This window comes from Hemiscyllium ocellatum, chromosome 2, assembly GCF_020745735.1.
Source record: "Hemiscyllium ocellatum isolate sHemOce1 chromosome 2, sHemOce1.pat.X.cur, whole genome shotgun sequence".
In the NCBI taxonomy this organism is placed as follows: domain Eukaryota; kingdom Metazoa; phylum Chordata; class Chondrichthyes; order Orectolobiformes; family Hemiscylliidae; genus Hemiscyllium; species Hemiscyllium ocellatum.
The window spans coordinates 121,949,252-121,972,400 of NC_083402.1; the positions used below are offsets into that span (position 1 = coordinate 121,949,252).

At 41.4% G+C, this 23,149-nt stretch overlaps 1 protein-coding gene across 1 annotated transcript in view; it reads right to left on the reverse strand.

Annotated features, from left to right (window-relative positions):
* Nucleotides 1-23,149, reverse strand: part of mamdc2a (MAM domain containing 2a) — a 132,216-nt gene that overhangs the window by 14,209 nt on the left and 94,858 nt on the right. Inside the window, exons 10-13 of the mRNA XM_060841762.1 lie at nt 19,916-20,012; nt 17,360-17,512; nt 9,223-9,479; nt 4,044-4,128 (exon numbers count right to left, since the gene is read on the reverse strand). Of these exons, the coding sequence (XP_060697745.1) occupies nt 4,044-4,128; nt 9,223-9,479; nt 17,360-17,512; nt 19,916-20,012 (592 nt within the window). The remainder of the gene's footprint in view (nt 1-4,043; nt 4,129-9,222; nt 9,480-17,359; nt 17,513-19,915; nt 20,013-23,149) is intronic.

A 23,149-nucleotide genomic window follows, 5' to 3' on the forward strand; every position in this document is an offset into this window, starting at 1 on the left:
CCTTTGCCAGATATGTCTGGGGCAATTGACAAGAACCATGCAGGACAGTGGCAGAGTACTGAAGCTGGGCTTCAAAGGTGGTGCTGGTGCCAGAAATCCTAGGAGGTTCTGACACTGGCCAGTACATCTCCTTATGGCAAGTGGGAGAAGAGTAAATCCGTGCCATGGGGCCTTCTGAATAGATAATGAGTTGGGTTTGGGAAGAAAGTGTCAGAAAGTGCACCAGGGTTCGCAGAGGGAAACCCTTCACAACATCCGCTAAAACTGACTCCTCATCAATTTCTGGTTAAGTTCAGCTCTTTGTCTTTCTCTGTATCTACCTCCACACAGTTGCTGCCTCACATGCTCATTACTTCCAGCCTTTCCTGCTGTTTGAGGGCAATGTATCTGTTGTTACATTGTTTGAGAAGCCTGACAAAACTTTATGGAAATCAGGACAGATGCAAGAATGCGAAATTCCGAACTCACACAAACGTCTTGTCCTGACAAGTACAGGACAAAAAGCATCAACACATAATCTCTTTTCAGCAAGATTTAAGTTCTGTACTACTAAGTGGGCACTTTTTTTTTGTTCTTCCTCTGTTTTCATGCCTATCCATGCCAATCAATGTGGGATAAAACACTCTCGTCTCCTGCGGTGGCTCAACTGACCAATTCCCAATAAAAAAAGCCAGAGGTGAACATTTAATATCTCATGCCTTAAAATGATGAGATCACTGCTTAGAATTAGAAGAACAAAATATAGAAATGGTGCTCAACCATTTTAGCTCAGTTATCATTTGCTGACTCTTAAGCTTTAAGTTTTTACTGAACTCTTCTCCCCAAATTAACTTGGTCACCAACAAGTGCCAGGCTTTCCTCATGTCGGAAATCGAACGAAATATTGGAGAGTTAATTGGCAGAACAGTTGGTTGCAGGAACAAGGTAAACCTTTAAGCATCAACAACTTACATTTACAAAGTGTCTTTGACTGGAGCACTACCATATCAAATTTTACACAAGGCTATTTAGAATCATAGAATGGTTACAGTCAAGCAGGAGGCTATTTGGTCCATAGTGTCTGTGCTGGCTCTCTACAGGAGCAACTCAGCTAGTCATTCTTCCCCCACCTTTCCTTCAGAGCCTTGCAAATCTTATTCTCTTAGAAAATGATCTAATTCTCTTTTGGAATGATTTAAACTGCCTTTACCACACTCCCAAGCAGTACATTTCAGATCCTAACCACTTGCAGAATGAAAAGGCTTGTTCCTCATGTTGTCATTGCTTCTTTTTCCAATTACCTTAAATGTGTCTTCTCTGGTTTCTAATCCTCCCATGGATGGGAATAGTTTCTGTCTATCTACTCATGTCCAGATTTGAACACCCTCTATAAAATGTCTTCTCCATGTTCTCTTCTCTGGGAAAACAGTTCCCCCTTCTCAAACCTTATCCACATTATGAAGTTCCTCACCTGGAACCATCCCCATGCATCTTTTCTACTTTCACATCCTCCATAAAGTATGGTGCCCAGAATTGAATATGATCCTGCAGATGAGGCTGAACTAATTTTTGTACAAGTTTAACTTAATGTCCTTGCTTTTGTGCTCAATGCCCCAGTGACATTTTCTGAACCTGCCTGATACCTTCAGTGCTTTGTGAATAAACATTTCTGCTTATTTGCTCCCTTGAGAATATAATCCTTTATTTTGCATCACCTCTCCTCATTTTTACTGAATAAAATAACTTCACATTTTTCTACATTAAATTTCACCTGCCAGTTTTTTTTTGCCCATCCCTTCGATGTTTGTCTGTAGTTTCTAACACTATCGTCTGTAACTCGTAATCCTTCTAAAATGTTGTACCATCTTCAGATTGTTAAATGTAACCATGTGTAGTAAGGCCCAGACCATTTACATCAAAAATAGCAGGGGGCGTAACACCAACCCCATGAGAAAAAGAGACAAATTACTTTTCAGCAATACTCAAGTTCTACGAAGTGACTATAAATCTTCCGGCTGTGTAAGAAACATTTTGCCAAATAGCCAGTTTTGCATCCAAGCTGCTGATAGGATCTGTAATTTTCCAGTAAAGCATGTAATGTGTGATCCATTGCCTTTGGGAAATTCATGTACACCATACAGTGTCATAGAGATGTACAACATGGAAACAGACCCTCGGTCCAACTCATCCATGCCAACCAGATATCCTAACCTAATCTAGTCCCATTTGCCAGCATTTGGCCCAGATCCCTCTAAACTTTTCCTATTCATATTTCTATCCAGATGCCTTTTAAATGTTGTAATTGTACCAGCCTCCAAAACTTTCTCTGGTGGTTCATTCCTTACATGCACCATCCTCTGCGTGAAAAAGTTGTCCCTTTTAAATTTTTCTCCGCTCACCCTAAATCTATGCTCTCTAGTTCTGGACTCCCCCACCCCAGGGAAAAGACCATGTCTATTTACCCTATCCATGCCCCTCACGATTTGATAAACCTCCATAGGGTCACCCCTGAGCCTCTGATGCTCCAGAGAAAACAGCCCAGCCTATTCAGCCTCTCCCTATAGCTCAAACCCTCCAACTCTGGCAACATCAACTGCATTACCATTATTAACTGCCTTTGTTAACTCTTCAACAATCAAACAAGTTTAATAATCACGATTCACCTTTAACAGATCTGTGCCATCTTTTTAAAATTAATCCATACTTGTCCAAATGACAATTCATCTTGTCTGTAAACAGATTGATCTTTAGCTGTTGGGCTTAATTTTATGGCATTTTCCCCTTACAAGGATGGGTATAACACAGCTGAAAATGTGTTGCTGGTTAAAGCACAGCAGGTCAGGCAGCATCTCAGGAATAGGGAATTCGACGTTTTGAGCATAAGCCCTTCATCAGGAATGAGAGAGAGTAGCCAAGCAGGCTAAGATAAAAGGTAGGGAGGAGGGACTTGGGGGAGGGGCGATGGAGGTGGGATAGGTGGAAGGAGGTCAAGGTGAGGGTGATAGGCCGGCTGAAGAGTTTCTGTGCAGAGGAGATGACCTGGGGGGTGCAGTTCTGTGCAGAGGAGATGACCTGGGGGGTGCAGTCTGTGCAGAGGAGATGAGATAACACTGAGAAACATCAACTGATAACTAAAAGCTTAATCAAAGTAGTGGGCTTCAAGGAGGGTCTTAAAGGGAAGAGTGTGCAGCAGAGGGATTATGGGTGGGGGTAAAATTCCAGGACCTAGGCCCAGGCAGTTGAAAGCATGGTCACCATTGTTGATGCGATGGAAATTGGGGTTGGAATTGGAGAAGTGCAGAAATCTTGGAGAGTTGTAGGGCTGACAGAAGTGACAGAGATAGGGAGGAGGTAAACAGTAAGCACAGCAATCTTGATGAAAGGTTACCATGCAACAAAATAAATCGATGCACATTATTAGTGCAGTTTCATCACCTCTTCCATTAGACATTTTCATTCAGTCATAAAAGTGCACAGGATCGGAAATTAAATATCCACTTTTAGTTGATGCTGCCTGTTGGTTTGAAGTGAAGAACAAATTCTCCTCAAGTGTGCACTTGAGAAGAGTGATACAGCATAGAAAGAGGCCATTCTGTCCATTTATCTATGCCCACTTTTAAAAATAGTGCTATTTAAAAATAAGAGGAATGCCACTTTGGTCTGAGAGAAGGAGAAATTCTTTTACTCAGAGAGTTGCGAACCTTTGGAATTTTCTACCACAGAGGGAGATGGAGGCTCACTCTTTGAGATTGTTTAAGGTAGAGATTGATAGGATTCTGATTTCCTCCAGTGTGCGAGGTTATGGGGTTGAGGTGAGTGAAAGGCTTTGAAGTGTTTGCATTGAATGGCAGGGCTGAACAGCCTAAACTTGTTCCTAGATAATTCCTTTTCTTGCTGCTGTTTCCCCAAAGCTCTATCAAGTTTTATCCACTCAAGAACTGTAATTTGTTTACTACTTAGTCCCAGTCATGATATTCAACTCACTCACAGGAATTATGGGAGTTTAACCCGAATGTCGGAGAGCTTGCACAGATTATATTACACAATACAGTTTCCACATGTACCTTCACAGGGTCCATTTTGAAATAAAACGTCATCTATTGCAATGTCACTGTGTATTGATCGGCCACGAATTGCTTCAAAGACAATCTGTAAGAAGAAAAATATTTGTAAATACAACAGCATGTTTTTGTGATCTAAAATGCACTGCCTAAAAGGATGGTAGAAGCAGATTCAAGAGTAATTTTCAAGACAGAATTAAAAGGGAACCAATTGGACTTATCTATTAGCATAAGAAAATAAGAATTAGGAGCAGAGTAGGCAATTCAGCCCTTCAAGCCCACTCTGCTATTTAACATGATCACGTAGTCTTGACTCTACTCCTGTCTGATTTCCCATAGCTCTGTATTCCGCTTGTCGTCAGAAGCATTTCTAATTCTGTCTTCAATCTGGTGATTGATTCCACCTCCACTGCATTCTGGAGCAGTGAGTTCCATGGAGTCACAACCCTCTGAGAGAAGTAGTTTCTCCCCATCTTATTCTATATCTATGACCGTTTGTTTGAGGCCATCCCGCACAATGTTCACCAACCTCAAACAGACCCACCCTGCCCCCAATTCCTCTGAACTCTAGCGTGTACAAGCCCATGCTATTCAACTGCTCCTCATAAAACAGGAATTTATCACTGGAATCAACCTGGTGACCTGCCTGTGAATGGCCTCCAGTGCCAAAACCTCCTCCTTCAAGTAAAGAGACCAAAACTGGACATGGTACTCCAGATGTGGTCTTACCAATGCCTTATATAATTTAAATAGCATTTATTTTATAATCTAGCTTTTTTGCAATAAATGCTAGGATTCCATTTGCTGTTCTTATTACTTGCTGTACCTGCAAATCCACTTTCTGTGATTCATACACAAAGACACCCAGATCCCTCTGCATGGAGGCACTTTGAATCTGCTTCCAATTTAAATAATAATTTGCCCTTTTATTTTTCCTGCCAAAATAATCTCATACGTATCCACATTAAACTCCATTGGCCAGATTCTGATTCATTCCCCTAGCCTATCAATATCCATCTGTAAATTCTATCTCCTCATCATAGCCTGCTTTCCCATCTGTTTTATCATTTTGCTATGTCACATTCTATTGCCTCTTCCAAATCATTTATACAAATTGTGGATAGTTGAGATCCAAGAACATAACCCTGTGGCACCTCACTAATTATAGTTCACTATCCAGAGAGGGACCCATCTATCTGGATCCTCTGTTTTTTCTCAGTCAGCCAATCCTCTATCCAAACCAATACTCCACACTTAACCCTATGGATCTGGATCAATGTTTTATGCTGCATCTCGTCAAATGTCTTCTGGAAGTCTTGATATACCAGATCTACTGGATCCCCATTATCTACCTTTCTGGTTACATCCTCAAAGAACTCCAGCAAGTTTTGACAAGTGTGACCTGCCCTTCATGAAACCATGTTGACACTGGTGAATTAAGCTTTGTTTTTCCAGTGCTCAGTTATCTCCTCCATTATGATTGACTCCATCAACTTCCCCACTACACAGGTCAAACTAACTGGTCCACTTTCGGCCTATCTCCTTTTTTTGAATGAGTGTGTCACATTAGCATGTTTTTGATCCACTTGAACCTTTTCCAGAACCCAGGGAATTTTGGAATATCATGACTAATGCATTGACTACCTTCTGCTGTCACCTCCTTTAATACCCCAGGATGCAAGCCAACTAACAAGATGAAATGCCCTTCTCTTATCTCTCAGGAGTAGAATGGTCCCAGGGATGAGGAACTTAATTTATTTAGACTGGAGAAATTGGAACTATTTTACTTGGCAAGGAGAAGGCTGTTTGGCGGCACAGTGGCACAGTGGTTAGCACTGTTGCCTCACAGCGCCAGAGACCCGGGTTCAATTCCCGCCTCAGGCGACTGACTGTGTGGAGTTTGCACGTTCTCCCTGTGTCTGCGTGGGTTTCCTCCGGGTACTCCGGTTTCCTCCCACAGTCCAAAAATGTGCAGGTTAGGTGAATTGGCCATGCTAAATTGCCCGTAGTGTTAGGTAAGGGGTAAATGTAGGGGTATGGGTGGGTTGCGCTTCGGTGGGTTGGTGTGGACTTGTTGGGCCGAAGGGCCTGTTTCCACACTGTATGTAATCTAATCTAATCTAGATAGAGATCTGACAGAGGAATTCCTTCCCTAAGCACATTGTGAATCTATCTACAGCACGTGGTCTGCAGTGGTTCAAGAAGGCAGCATACCACCACCTTCTCAAGGGCAACTAGGTGCAAGTAATAAATGCTGGCCAGCCGGCAACCCCCAACTTCCATGAGTGAATATTTTTTAAAAATCAAAATCATGAGGATTCTGATCAGAGTAAATGGAGAGAAACCATTCCTATTTGATCAAGAATGAGAAGGCACAGATTAAATAGTTACCAAAAGAAGCAAAAATGGCATGAGGAAAATCTTCTGCATGCAATAAGTGGTTAATGTCTGGAATGCACTGACAATGTGATGGAGGCAGCTTTACTTGAGACTTTTAAGAAGGGTTTAGACTGTTATTTGTAAAGGAAGTATGTAGAGTATTACAGGGAGAAGGTAGGTTCATCGCTGTAGGTTTTGTTCGTTTCAGTTGCTCATTTGAAGATCCAGTAGAGACACAATGGACTGAATGGCCTCCACTTCTGTGACCCTGACATGAATTTCAGACAGCCTACAGCCTGTGGTTGTACAACACAATAGTGCCTACAATCCTGTGTTAATTCAAAATTATCATTTGATTTGATTTAACCAAAACAGAATACAGCAACTTGCTAAAACTCAACAGAACATTATTTATTTATTGTGTTACAAGATAACAAAAATAAATACATTGTGAAAACAAATTAGAAGGGATTGAGTTTGTCTCTTTTACCTAGAGTCTCATGGAAATGATTACTCTTAGGTATCACTTTCAGCTACAACTGTGACTAGGAATGTTGTGTTTTACAATGTAATAATTAGTTCATATATTGCAGAAAATGAAACAGGACTGTTGTTCACATTTGGATTCTGTAGAATAAATTGCAGTGATTGTTAATTTAGATTTTTTTATTTGTTCATGGGATGTGGGAGTTATTGGCGAGGCCAGTGCTTATTCCCCATCCCTAATTGCCCTTTATAAGGTGCTGATGAGCTGTCTCCTTGAACCAGTCCATCTGACATAATTTGGTTAGGGATGGAATTCCAGAATTTTGACCCGGTGATTGTGAAGGAATGGTGATATACTTCCAATTGAATGGCTTGGAGGGGAACGTGGCAGTAGTGTTAATCCCATGTATCTGCTGTCTTTGTCCTTCTAGATCATAGTGGTTATGGGTTTGGAATGTGCTGCCTAAGGACCCTTGGTGGGTTGCTAAAGTGGATCTTGTAGATAGCATGCATTGTTGCCATGGTGCATCAGTAATGGAGATACTGATGTTGAAGGTGGTGATGTGATGCCAATAAAAAGAGCTGGATGGTGTCAAGCTTCTTGAGTGTTGCTGAAGTTACACTGATCTAGGCAAGTGAGAGTATTCCATCACACTCTGATTTGTGCCCTATCAATTGTGGATAGGTTTGGAGGATTCAGGAGAGGTCTTGCTGCTATAGGTATGGCATTTATACCATGAGTCCAGTTTAATTTATGGTCAATGGTAATATTGGTGATGTCTTTCATTCAACTGACACATTATTGGCAAAGCCAGCATTCATCACCCATCCCTCGATTGCTCAGCCATTTCAGAGGCCGGTTTAGAGTAAATTACATTCCTATGGATCTGGAGTCGTATGTACGCTGAAATGGGTAAGACTTCCTTCCCTAGAGGGGCATTTGTTAACCAGGTAGGCTTTTATGACTGTTGTTAATCCTTTCATGGTGATCATGACTGGGATTAGCTTTCAGTTACAGGCTTTTAAAACTGAATTTCAATTCACCAGCTGCCATCATGCAACTTGAACTTTGCCCATTCCCTGGGTCTCTGGATTAATAGTTTAGTGATAATATTACCAGGCTATTGCCTACATCACTAGTGTGACATTTCTTCATTTCCATGATTCACCATCCTGTGTCCTCACTCTCATCACATCAACTTAATTTAATATAATGTTTTGTATCATGGACACATAGTAATGAGGAATTGGTCAAAAGCAAAATACTGTAGCTGCTGAAATCTGAAATAAAACAGATAATGCTGGAAATACCCAGCAGCATTTGTGCAGAGGCTGACTGATTGAACCATCAGTTCTACAAGGAGATATTATGTAAATACAATCTACGTTTCCTGGAGTTGAGAACAATGAACAGTGATCTAATTGAACAGATACAATTCTTAAGTGGGTTCATAAGATTCTTAATATACTGAAAATGCTTCCCTATGGCTGGGGAATCTATAACAGAGCTACATAGTCTCAGAATAAGATGTTCAGGTATTGAGGACTGAGATGAGGAACTGAATCACTCAGGCTGTTGTGGATCTTTGGAATTCTGAGGAAGCAAAGTCATTGAGACAATGGCTAAAAGATTACTGAATACAAAGGAAATTAAGGGACAAGTGAATAGGATGAGAAGGTGGGATTGGGACAAAAGGTTCAACCATGGTCTTGTTGAATAGTGGAGTAGGTTTTGAAGGGCTGAATGACCTCTTTCGATCGTTTTTTTTATTTTCTTAACTTTTTCTCTCTCTACTGACATTGCTGAGTACGTCTGTTACTTTGTTTATAACTTCAGGTTTAGGGGTGGCAGAGTGGCTCAGTGGTTAGCACTGTGGCCTCACAGCGCCAGGGACATGTGTTTAATCCCAGCCTCAGGTGACTCTGTGTGGAGTTTGTATGTTCTCTCCCAGTCTCTGTGAGTTTCCTTCGGGTCCTTCAGTTTCAAAGTCCAAAGATGTGCGGGTTAGGGTGAATTGGTCACGCTAAATTGCCCGTAGTGTTCAGGGGTGTGTAGGTTAGGTGCAGTAGAGAGCGGCAAATATAGAATAATAGGGTAGAGGAATGCTGCTGGGTGGGTTACTCTTTGGAGGGTCGCTGTGGCCTTGTTGGGCCGAGGGGTCTGTTTCCAAACTGTAGGGATTCTATGATTCTGGTTAAACTATTTCACAGAAGAAATTCTCCTTCAGTTTGCATACGATTCAAGGGTAAAAAGTTTTATACTCTAATTTTCTCCACGGGCTATTCCTAACCATGCAGAGTTTTAAGGCAAACTAACCTGATGGTTTTCTTCACAGTTGTATTCTACAGAGGCCTTCAGCCAAGATACACTCTGTTCCCCTGTTCTTTTCCATAAGAGAGTTTCTTGACCATTCTCCTTCCTCAAGTAAACATTTAATGATCCAGTTCCAAGTCCATACATGTGGTAGAAAAATATCAGGCACTGGTCACCAGTGAATCCTCTCAGTGGCCATGACAACAATCGTGCATTGTATCCATGCCTTATATGAGAGGCTTCTACATATAAGTATCGCCCTAAAGGAAAATAATTAAATTTATTTAGATAGCAGACATCACACATCAAAATAAATCCCTTCCCTCTCAGAGAAAAACACACTATATCTAGGGTCCTTTAGTTAATGTTCAAGATGAAGACGGCAAAAGAGATGATACAATACCAATATGTCTCTACCTCTCCCCATCTCTGTAAACTTTTCTAGTTCTACAATCCTTGGGCATCTCTGCACTCCCCCAACTCCAGTCGGTCATGCATCCCTGATTTTAATCACTCCACTACAGTGCCTTCTGTCTCCAGTTGCCTGGGTTCTAAGCTATTGAATTAGCACCCTCAACCTCATCACCTCTGTACTCCTTGCTCCTAAACTCCTTTAAGATGCTCCTCAATTGTGGACTAAGCTTTGGGTGACTGACATCTCCTTCAGTATCTGGGTCTTAAATTCTCATTTAATAACTCTCCAGTTCCTTGGGAAGCTTGACTTAAAAAGGTGATAAAAATTGTATATACATGTTGCACTATTGAAGAACAAGACATGTTGCCAAAACCTTTCATGGGGTAACAGCAAAGCTTCAGCAACATTTGAATTTTTTTTATTTTGTCAGCTACTGCACAATCAATTTCCACTACTGGACAAGCACATACTCTATTCATTTAAGATCTCAGCACAAACCTTTCAGGTTTAATGATGGATTCCACCAGGCTAATGCCTGTTGAGGATTGAGGAGTTGTAGGTGGGGTGCAGGATACGTAACCTGGCTGTTATCTAGGTATTTTTGCTGAAGGTGATACGTAAGAGGAATAAGGATGAGGATAATAACCGGGCTTAGTTGTGAAAGCCCACACAGTTGAGTAGCCTAAAAATATTACTCATATGTGATTGATTTGGATAACGTACAAGAGGGAGAGTGGAATCATCTCTCAGTACTAATTAGAGCATCGCAGTGTGTCTGCCTGAGGTTAGATAGTTCAACTTGTCTTTTTCCAAATAACAGCCTTGCAGAACATTGTAATTTAAGGCCTGACAGCTGGAAAAGCACATACTTGAATGATTTCATCAAACTTTGGTTTGGCTTCATATGTGCAACTATTCCCACTGAGCAGTGACCAGCTTTCCTTTAACATTAGTCATTTCTGCTAATTAGACTTTCCCTGCATCAACACACCAACAACATGTCTTTATATAGCACCATCCCAAAGTGGCTCTCAGATAATTTGATACAAAACAGCATAATTAGCTATCAGGAAAGGTGACCAAGAGTTTGGACATAAGGGCAGTGTCTTAAAGGAGAGGAGCAAGGTGAAGAGGTTTAAGGAGAGAAGGTAGAGTTTAAGTACTCAGTAGTTGGAGGCATGGTTGCTAATAGCACAGTCATTAAAATCAGGGATACTCGAGATCAAATTCAGCACCTTCCTTTCTGTCAATTTATCTTTGTGAACAAGGTGTGTGAGAGATGATTCACACTCAGAAGTGGGGATGTTCGCCAATAATTGCACAATGTTTAGCACCATTTGCAACTCCTCAGATACTGAAGCAATCCATATCCAAATGCAACAAGGTCTAGACAATATCCAGGCTTGGGCTGACAAGTAGCAAACTACATTTGTGTCACACAAATGCCAGGCTATGACCATGACCAATAAGAGACAATGTAACCACCGCCTCTTGACATTGAATGGTGTTACCATCACTGAATCTCCCATTATCAACATCCTGCAGGTTATCAGTGATCAGAAACTCGACTGGACTCAGCACATAAACACTGTCACTACAAGAGCATTTCAGAGGCTGGGAACACTGCAGCGAGTGACTCACCTCCTGACTCCCCAAGCCTGTCCACCATCTACAAGGCATAAGTCAGGAGTGTGATGGAACACTTATCTGGATGAGTGCAGCCCTAACAACACTCAAGAAGCTTGACATCATCCAGAACTAAGCAGCTCATTTGACTGGCATTACTTTCATAAGCACCCACTCCCTCCACTACCGATGGTCAGTGTCAGCTGTGTGTACAATCTAAAAGATGCACTGCAGAAACTTGCCAAAGATCTCAGACATCACCTTCCAAACCCACAATCACTCCCATTCAGAAGGTCAAAGGCAGCAAATATATAAGAACACCACCTTCAAGTGCCTCTCCAAGGCACTCACCATCTTGGCTGGGAAATATAACACAGTTCCTTCATTATTGCTGGATCTAAATCCTGGAATTATCTCCCTAATGGCATTTTGGGTCAACCCACAGCAGTTTAAGAAGGCAGCTCAGCACCACCTTCTCAAGAACTACTAGGAATGGGCAATAAATGCTGGCCAGCCAGAGATGGCCACATCCCACAGGTGAATACATTTTTAGAAACTTCAATTTGGGAGATGGTACACTATTTTGAGGCCCAGGCTAATACTGGAAGAATTTGGTTTCGAATCCCACCATAGGAGCTAGTGAAATTTAAATTCAATTAATAAATTCTGGAATTGAAAACTAGTTCCAGGATCATGAAGCTATCAACTGTCGTTAAAAAAATTGTTCATTAATGTCCTTTTAAAGAAGGAAATTTGCTCTCCTTACCAAGCCTGGCCAATACATCCGTAGAAATTCAGAGCAGGAATAGGCCACTTAGCTCTTTAAGCCTGCTCCACCATTCAATAAGATTGGCTGATCTTGTTTTAAACCTCAAGTCTCATTCCTGCCTAACCCCAATAACCTTTCACTCAAAACGCTAATTGTTTTTCTCTCCACAGATGCTGCCGACCCACACTCTGTTTCCACTTCAGATTTCCAGCATCTGCAGTATTTGGCTTTTGATGATATATTTCCACACCTTCGTTTCTTGAAGTTAGCTGGCTTCTCTCTATTGTATTAGTATAACTTTTATTCAACAAAGCCACCTCTCCATCTTTTTCTAGATTCCCAAGTACCACACAGTCTTCAAAATTCAAATCCCAATCAGTGTCATCCTGCAACCCTGTCACTGCAAAGGCAATTAGATCATACCTGTTTATCACACTTTGCACTATCAGTGCATCTGTTTTGTTTTAAGTGCTACTTGCATTCAGATATGGAACCTTGAGTTTTGCACTATTATTTTTGTAACCTCTAGTATTAACTGATGATTGACTCTTAGATCTGTATTTTCCATCCATTCCTGTTCTGGGCTGTTTATTATTTGTCATTAATATCTTTCCTTTTCTCTCCACTTTGAATGACCATATCTTCCTGATTTTGATCCCTTGCCCCACTATTTATTTTAAAACCCTTGCTTAGTCTCTAGTTATGTGGCTGTCAAGTACAGTGATCCCAGCTGCACTCAGGTGTAGACATCCCAATGGCTCAGCTTCACTTTCCCCAGTACATATGCTGATGTCCTCTGAACTGAAACCCAATTCTCTCACTCCAGTCTTTCAGCCAATCAATCACCTCTCTAATCTGTTTTGCCTTATGTCAGATTGCACATGGGTCTGGTAACAATGCAGAGATCATGACCTCCGAAGTTTCACTTCTTAATTTGGTGTCTACCTTTTCATAATGACTAAGCAGATCATCTTTCCTTGAACAACCTGTATCGTTGATACATTTATGAACAACAAAAGATGATTCTGACCCCTCGCCCTGTAAGTTCTTCTCTAGCCCTGAGGAGATTTCCTGAACCCTAACACCCAGCAGGCAACGTAGCCATCTGAGCTCATGCTATTGGCTGCAGAGAGAATGTGACTCCAGACCCTCCGCAAAATGTTTGACTTTTGACTGCCCTCTAAAATGTCTTAGTGAGCCCCTCATTTTAAGGCTAATTAGGGATGGGCAACAAATGCTAGCTTTGCCATCCCATTAAAGAATCTACAAAAATAAAGTAACTGTCATGCCTTTTGGTGAGGTAACTTTCATCTACCCAATGATTTGGAAGATTAAGATCGTGGAACAGAAGCAGATTGAGAATGTAAATCTAACCTTTCATTGCTCTTGCTTCAAGGTGGGATAAACACACTGATCCTTTGACACATTTGTGGTAACACTGCAACAGGGGTCTTAAATACATTTCTCTGGGCAACCTTGAGATGTTTCAAAATGTGGGAAAGTCTCTCTGGAATGCATCAGAGCACAGCAAGCTCCCACAAACATCAGTCCATGATCATCTATTTTAATGATGCTGGATAGGGTAAATATTGGCCAGGATGCCGGGGTAAACTTCCCCAATCTTGTTTGAAATGATGATATTACTCATGCACCGGAAAGGCCAGAGGGGGATTTAGTTTAAAATCTCATCTGAAATATGGCACCTTAGTGCAGAGTTCCCTCAGGACTGCACAGGGAGTGTCAGGCTACAGTTTGTACTCTGGACTCTGCAGTGGGACTTGAGCATCCTCAAACTGACTTAAAGAGTCAATTCTAAAGGCCAGAGAGACAAGGCTAAAAGACAGAGGAGATGGGTGAACTAAATAAACTTTTCAGTAACAAGTTTGTATTTATGCAACTTTTTAAAATGTAATATCATTCTCAGTAGTGGTTAATAAATAAAATTTGACATGTAGAGAAATACTATAACAAGTGACCGAAAAAATCAGGCTGAAGATGCAGATTTCAAGGCGTGGCTCCCAACTTGTAGACAACTTGTTTTGCCCAAAGTAAGAGCAGAAAGCTGATGTCGCAGTGAGAATCAGAGCAAAGACCAGGAGAGAAACACAGAAAGAGACACAAGAGAAAAGTAAAAATTACAAGTAATTTCTGATGCCAGAACTCTGAAATGAAAACACCAATAGCTGGATATACTCAATAAATCTGGCAGCATGTGTGGGAAAGAGAAAAGAAGTTCACATCTCAAGTCAAAAATCAGTCTTCTTTAGAATTTGTGAGTAATATGCAACTGGCAACATCAGCAGCGACTGTCAAGAGAAACTGCTAATGTTTGACTTGAGATGTGAACTTCTTTTCTCTCTCCACATATGCTGCCAGACCAGTTGAGGAAAATAATCACGATAGCTTTATGAGTCATCTGTCTTACACTTCAGATTTCCAGTTCAAATATGGCATTTGATACAAAAGTAGGAACACTCCCCATGTACACTGCTGCAAAGCTTTCTTTAGGTAGATTTCCAACAAATCAGTCCAGCAGTGCTTCACTTCAAAATGCAGCTCATAAATGTCAGCTTCATATCAAGCTGCTTGTGGTGAATACAAGCAAAATCTGCATAATTATAATTGCAGCTACGGGAACCACCTCAACTCTGGAAGTCCACACCCTCCCTAAAATAGGCTTATAAAGGAAAGCTGTATTTTGTAAAGGTTGTGTCAAATGGAGTGCTGCAGCTTAGTGGTACAAGTTTAGGCCTTAAAAATCCAGAGAACATGAGTTCAAATCTTATCAGGACAACTGTTGAAATTTAAGACCAATAGGTCCAACAAAGAGCAGTCAAAATAAGGGAATTATTGTTTACCACTCGTCAACTGTGAAACCCTGTAAGGAAACTTCCCAGCACTTCCCTGTAGCGGAGATGGTACAGTATTGGTAATGTCAGTAAACAAGCAAAACAGAGCTAATGCTCTTGAAAATATGGGTTCAGATCCCATGAAAACCAATCAATAAAGTGTGGAATTAAAAACTAATCTCAATAATGGTGACCAGGATAAATATTATCGTAAAACCTATCTGGTTCACGAATGTGGAAAGGGACGGAGATCCAGTATCCTTACCTGGTCTGGCCCACAGTGGCAATGTGGTTGACTCTTAACTGCCCTCTGAAATGAACAAGCAAGCCACTTAGTTCAAGGGCAGTTCCAGATGCTGGTGCTGACAACCATGCTCAAATCCCACAAAAGAAAAAGTTGATTCTTAGGCCTGAATTGTATCAATCGGGCAGAGGTCCTGACCAACATTCCCCTGAAGCTGTGTAGCCATTCTGAGTGGCTGTGCACTCTGATCAGTGTATTGATACATTAGATTAGATTTTTTTTTTAGATTAGACTTACAGTGTGGAAACAGGCCCTTCGGCCCAACAAGTCCACACCGACCCGCCGAAGCGCAACCCACCCATACCCCTACATTTACCCCTTACCTAACACTACGGGCAATTTAGCTTAGCCAATTCACCTGACCCGCACATCTTTGGACTGTGGGAGGAAACCGGAGCACCCGGAGGAAACCCACGCAGACACGGGGAGAACGTGCAAACTCCACACAGTCAGTCGCCTGAGTCGGGAATTGAACCCGGGTCTACAGGCGCTGTGAGGCAGCAGTGCTAACCACTGTGCCACCGTGCCGCCTCTGGTGCTTAGCTTAGCTTCTGGTGTCTCTAGCCACTGCTGGGTACAGAGCTTAGAGCTTCGTGCAGTGGCTGCAGAAATTAGAATAAACACAGATCTTGACATGAGCAGCAAATACCTGTTGCTAGCCTGACATCCCTCTGAATTGTATAAGCAACCCCCTAGTATCTTCTGAGGTGGCCAAACAACCACCGTAGAATAGGAAACCCTGCAAAATCCCTCTCATTCACCTGGAGGCACTTTCTCAGAAGAGTGGTTTTTGGTTAAGGTTTGTCCTGAGCAGTCCTGTGATGCAGGACTCTGTGCTCTACATGCTGTTCCCCAGGATTCACATCGAATTGATTGAGGATGGTCAGCCATGATCATAATGAATGGTGGTGCTGGCTCGAAGGGCAGAATGGTCCACTCCTCCACCTATGGCCTATTGTCTATTGTCTATTGAATGCGCCTGGAGGACCATAAACTTGGTGAAAGACGCTCTTTGGTCTGTGCGAAGCATGTTAGTCTTCCAGTGCAAAGTGATGACCTCTACCAAATGATGCAGACTGGCACATTCCAAAATCCAGGACTATGTGCTGAAGGACACACTACAGCTTGGGCCAGTGGCCACCAAGGCACAGTGGGGAAAGACCACTGTCTAAGGTCTTTCTGACAAAGTTTAATGAAGGTCCATTCTACGATTTGATTTGATTTGATTTGATTTATTGTAGTCAGTCACATGTACCTCAGTACAGTGAAAAGCTTTGTTCTGCAAGCAGTACTGACAGATCATAGGGTGCTTAGACAAAGCAGGTTACAACTGTACAGGAGGTGCGCAAAGCAGTTGACATTAGCAATATCAACATTATTTGATGTTAGGGAGTCCATTAGAAGTTGTCAGACTCTCTCAGTGCCTCAAAATGAACATGAATACTTTCCTGAATAAGCAGAAAATACCTTGTTTTTGTGACTGTAAAGAAGATCTGAAAAATGTCAAAATTTCAATTATTTGTTTTTTCTTTGCAAAGAATGTACAGAACTGATTTAGAATTTTTTTTATGAATAATGTATATCTCTGAAATTAATGAAAAATCAAGCAACTACAAACTTCTACTTATGTCATCTCTTTAACAAGGTAAAACATTCCCAGGATGTTCGCCATAGTGAGTATCAAATAAAAATTGATATTGAGGCACAAATGGACATCTTTGGAACAAATAACCAAGCCATTGTTCAAAGTGATAGATTTTAGAATTTTCCCAAAAGTTGTGAAAGATATATGAATTCTGAGGGAAAGAATTCCAGATCTCAGGATGTCAGAAATCAAAGGCACTGCCAGCAACTGTGTAGCGATTAAAAGAGGCATAATTCAGAGATATGCTAGAGCCGACTACAGAGGTAGGGAGTTGGAGGATTAACATGGAGTTAGTTGAACGATGACAAAAAATTTCAAAATTGTGCCATTGCTGGACTAGGAACCACTCTAGGCCAGGTGTGACATGTGAATGTCCGAGAATATAACTGGATGTCAGCCTTAATTTTTCCAACAGATTTTGGCCACTTTTAAACAAGGGAAAACTCATAGCTTGTTCGTTCTTCGCCGGCCTATATAAAGAGAAGAGAAACAAGAAATTGCAGCTCAGAATAGTTATTGAAATACAACTCACCTACCCCTGTCGTGTGGTCACCCTTTGGACCCGTGAATGATGTTGGTGTCGTACCAGTTCTTCTGTACCAGTTGCCTTTGTCCTTATGATCCTGAATGAATCCACAGTAATCCATATCAAAATTGCACTTGCCTGGAGTAGGAAGCCAGGAACCTGTACAGAGTAGGGGGGAAAAAAAGAGTTGTTCAAACTGTCAGGATTTTAGATACAAGGTTAGGCTGGAGTTTATTGCCTTGTTTCTCTTGCAGCAATGAGGACTGCCAGGAGAAGTGTACAAGATTGATGGGTTTTGATATGACCAACAAAAAACACTTCTCATTAACTGATGACACAGGGACAGGGAGAAACACATTTAAGGCTTTGAATAAGGGATGTAGAAGAATTCCAGAATCAGTGATGATGACCTAAAATTTTCCACCAACAAGGGTGAAGAAAGTGGAGACGATCAACAATTTGAAAAGAAAATGGGATGAGATTACAGGGATAGAGCGGGGGATTGGAAATTACTAGATTGCTCTTGAAGAGAGATTGAAAAGGCTGAATGGCTTCCTAATGTGCCAGAGAAGACCCTGTGACTTCTTCCAAAGTTAGTGTTTTACTCTACCCCAGCCTCCACGTGAAACATTTTAAACATCACAACAGCAGGAAAACATTTCAACAATAAGCGCAACATTATATTAAACTCCTCAAACTCATTGTGCAAGAGGGCAACACTAGTTAAGTGTCAGAGTCAGTCACTTCCAAGGGCAAAACCGGCATGCTCATTGAAATTCAGAAGGTGATCCTTTTCACCAGGCAATGGTCTGTCCAGGGCGGGCTGTCAGTATGGTCAACAGTTACCAAATCCACCTTGAAAGTTGAACCGCTTTCTGGCTGGGACCAAGAGTCCAGGATCTCTCACATGCTCAGTGTCCATAAGTTGACATTTGTGAATTGCAGTCAAAGTCCTTGAGTAGAGAATTGTCTGTAAGAACACTCTTTGCTGCAAGAGAAATTTCCTGACTACACTGCTGTCTCGATATCACAAAGTGCTGTTTTTGGGCCAGGTTTCATGCTGTGAACTTATTCTCCGGTTGTGAAACAGGCCGTCCCAATGCATCAGTCAGTGTGGACAAGAAAGAAGAACAAAAAAAAAGAAAAATAACTGTGCTTCAAGGTTTCTTCACCATTTCAAAACTTTGGGATAGGAAGGAGATCATTCAAGGCCCTGAAGACAGTTTCATGCTTCATTGAAATCATGGCGGATCTGCGTCTCAGCTCCACTGGGGGAATTTTGTGCCACCCACCATGGCAGGTTTGCGATGGAGAGCACTCAAGTGTGGAGGAAGAGTGGTGAGTGGTTGAGGTCCCTAGCAACCTCCCACCTTCATCCCAATTAAGATCGAAGTGGGAGAGCTATGAGCAGACTCCCCACAACGTTGTCAATTGAAGCTCTTAGGGGGGTAATTAGTGACCCTGTAAGGGCCTTGCCATACCACCAGTGGTATTAATATGGTTGAGGGGAACTTGCCAGCTGGGGCACAAAATGAGCAAATCCTAACAAGAGATCCTGAGAGGCAATCCCTGCCTTTGCTGCTATTTGCTCTTGCCCTATCTCCCTTGCAAATCCCCCAACCCATGTCAACCTTCTGGTCATTATTCAACTGAGCTGCCTCCTCAATGTTGGGAGGGTGTCATACCAGTAGCAGCACCGTTTTCTCCATAGCACTCCTGAGTATAGAACAGCAGGACATATCACCCTAGGTCCTTGAAGACTGTCACTGGCCTGTTTAGTGCCTAAGTAGGGCAAGATATCAAAAGCCTTCCCAAAAAGAGGTAAGGTAGGACTCTCATCAGCTCGCCAAGAGAGACCTCCCCTCACCTCTACAAGATTCAACCTCAAATTTGCCTTTCCCAACATCCCTCAAAAGCCTAGGTTAACGAAATATCTATCAGTCTCAAATTTAAATTGACCCATTGTCTCAAACATGCACCTATTTACCTACTAAAAAGAGGCAAGTTCCAAAATTCTGCCATGCTTTATGAAGAACAAATGATTCCTCCTTTTACTCTTAAAATAGTTGGCTCAGCCCCTACTCCTAGGCTCTTCGATCAGATCCATATAGCTCTGCAGAGTTAAGCATTTAGAATGACCAGATGATTGATGGATCCTCCATTGTTATCTAAATATGATATTCCGGCTTAGCCATGGTACCAGAGTCAAAAAAACTACAGATGCTGGAATCCAAACATCCAGACAGGCAGGAGGCTGGAAGAACACAGTAAGCCAGGCAGCATCAGGACGTGGAGAAGTCGACGTTTCGGGTGCAACCCTTCTTCAGGACATCAGGAGGTAGAGAAGTCAATGTTTCAGGTGTAACCCTTCTTCAGGGTGCTGAAGAAGGGTTACACCCAAAATGTTGACTTCTCCACCCCTTGATGTTGCCTGGCTTGCTGTTGTTCTTCCAGTTCTGCCTGTCTACTATGGTAACAGAGTTGGCATTTTGATATTCATTATTTTAACAGACAGAACAAATCAACATTTAAGCTATTTTTCTCATAAACCCCCATTTGTACCTCCAGGAATCCGACAGTCTCCTTGGCTCACTGTGATGTCATCCAATGCTACTTTTCCGCAGTTCCAGAAATTCTTACAGACACTGACGAAAACTATCTGGGAAATAAATAGAAGAAAATTATTTGATTAATTATTTTAGTAACATTTACAAACTTTGTTCCATTGGAAGTAGATTCCTCCATTTATTAACATGAAACTGATCTGTATCTTAACTGCAGTTACCCAGTTTGGTTCCATAAACTTTGCCAAATAAAAATTTATCAATCTTAATTTTTAAAATTTCAATCAACACTGAGCATCAGAATGTGAATTAGTGCTTCTGATATAAGTCTTGAAGAGCCCAACTCCAATCTTAAGGTTCTGCACCATATTTTGTTGTGCCTCGCCAAAGGAATTAGTTTATCATCAGGATGTAGGTTTGCTCACTGAGCTGTAAGGTTTCTTTTCAAACGTTTCATCACCATACTAGGTAACATCTTCAGTGAGCTTCTGGGTGAAGCACTGGTGGTGTAGCCCACTTTCTATTTGTGTGTTTGGGTTTCCTTGGGTTGGTGATGTTATTTCCTGTTCTTTTTCTAAGGGGGTGGTAAATGGGATCCAAGTCAATGCGTTTGTTGATAGCATTCCAGTTGGAATGTCATGCTTCTAGGAATTCTCGTGCTTGTCTCTATTTGGCTTGTCCTAGGATGGATGTGTTGTCCCAATCAAAGTGGTGTCCTTCCTCATCCATATGTAAGGATACTAGTGAGAGTGTGTCTTTTTTTGGGGGCCAGTTGATGTCCATGTCTCCTGGTGGCTAGTTTTCTGCCTGTTTGTCCAATGTAGTGTTTGTTGCAGTTCCTGCAAGGTATTCTGTGAATGACATTAGCTTTGCTTGTTGTCTGTATAGGGTCTTTCAAGTTCCTTAGTTGCTGTTTTACTGTGTTGGTGGGTTTGTAGGCTACCATGTTGCCAAGAGGTCTGAGTAGTGTGGCACTCACTTCTGAGATGTCTTTGATGTAGGGAAGAGTGGCTAGGGTTTCTGGGTGTGTTTTGTCTGCTTGTTTGGGCTTGTTGCTGAGAAATCAGTGGACTGTGTTCATTGGGTACACATTCTTTTTGAATGCAAGTCTGCCAATTTCTAGAATGAACCTAGTTTTTAAATTGGCAGTAGTTTATTTCAAATATCTTTGTAATCACACAAAGTCTACACTCAAGCTTATCTAAGATATTTGAAGTCTTTGTAGTTCTGAGTCCACACTCATGTTTACCTTATCAAACACAGCCAGCATTGATTAGTTACCAGACTAGCAGAATTGAACACCCAGTTAAAACTATGGATTACCATGCTCAACAATTTAGCAGCTCATGGGATCTATAGAATTTCTCATTGATTTCAAATTACAAAAATGTGGGCGAAGGTGCAAAACCAACAGAGTGCCCAATATTGTCACTTTCCCAACTGGTGAGATAGGTTAATATTACTACCAAGATTATATGATGTAAAAATACTGTCCTGTTCCTAGTCCTGCTTCATTGAGCTTTCATGCTCAGTATCACTCCAGGTTAGGTTCTGATCATGTCATTGGACCTCATTATTTAAGCTGAAACATTCCCCCAAATACCAATACAAAGAGCATATTTAGTTTGCTCAAATAATAGACTAGTTGTTAAATCTGAACCCAAGAAAAGCCTGATTAATGTCAAAAAGGATTGGTTGAACACTAACATTGTCAACTACTCAGCATACTTCATGGTTTTATCTTTTTTGCATGCTACCAGTATGCTGGAGTGTTGGAAGTTGTTCACAACAGTCTAGAGATTCCGCTTCGGAGTAAAATGTTGGCACAGTATAATTTATGATTTCTGGCACAAGGCACACTATCACTCACCACTGATCTAGTAGTGAATAATTGCAAAGTATCTCAATGAGTGCAAATCTGATCATGTTAGGAAAAAAACATTAAAAATACAACAAAAAAATTAATTTCTGAAAAATATTTTCAATAAACCTTTTTTTGGGGAAGTGGAAGAATTCTGTATGATAGGTGGAATCTTGAAGAGTCTGACATCTCGTCAGCTGGCTGATTGATTTATGTTTAAATTTGATATGTTATTTTAGTTTGCTGAACCTGCCTTTCTTTATCCAACTAAGTTCCTGGCCTGCTGAGTATTTCCAATGATAGCTGCTGATTTTCTATTAAGAAGCTCTTGGAAAGTGTCACGATCATTAAGGGGGCACACAATTGCAAATATTTTTGATTACTCAGAATTTTAATTACATGTTACGCCATTACTTAAAACAAGCTAGAGCAACTCAGTGCTGAGAATTTTCAACCCAGGATTGCCTGTTTCCTGTCTGAAAATAGGAGACAGTCAATTGACAATTCAGGGATTGGTGGCAGGGTGAGTGGGGTTTGATAAAAACAGCTCAGCTGCCTTATTCCTTTCTCGAGACTGACACAATGGGATATTTAGATGGTTCTGTAAGTTACTACTGAGCCCACCTTAGGGGGTAAAGCTGCTAGAATTTGTGAATTATCCATTTGTTGCAAGCAGTGGTCCTCACAAGGACCCTCTGAAAGATCCAGAAAAGGCTCAAGAGTCTCGTAATTCTTAAGCTTTACTTAATTGAGTTTCTCGAACTGCATCCAATGAAGAAATTTCCTACCTATTACCAGCCTTTCAGAGGCAATTAGTTGCTCATCCTGACTGATCAACTGCATGGGTTGGTTAACTTGAAACAGTAAAGCGCATTATAAGTTATGAAGTAAACATTGCAGCAAGCCACACTCAGCTGACCAACTGATAAGCAGAGTCACAACATTGTATTCACACACATAGAGCCCTTAAAGGAATGGTGGTTTGGTTCCAATTAAGGATGGTATGTGGCTTGATGGGAAACTTGCAGGGGATGATGTTTTCATGCATCCGCTACCCTTGTCCAATGCATTAGAGGTCATTAGTTTTAAAGGTACTGTCTAATGGGATTTGAACAGTTGCTGTAGTAACATCTTGTAGATGGTACTCACTGCTACCCCTGTGTATTGGTGATGGAGACATTGAATACTTAAGGAGGTGCACAGTGTGCCGGTCAAGAGGGGTGTTTTCTCTTTGATAGTGTCAAGCATCTTGGAACTGGACTCATTAAGGCGAGTACAGAATATTTCATCACATTCATGACTCACGTATTGCAGGTGATGGACATCTGATTCATTTGTGTTTGTGAAGTGGGTACTATTCTTGGCAAAATT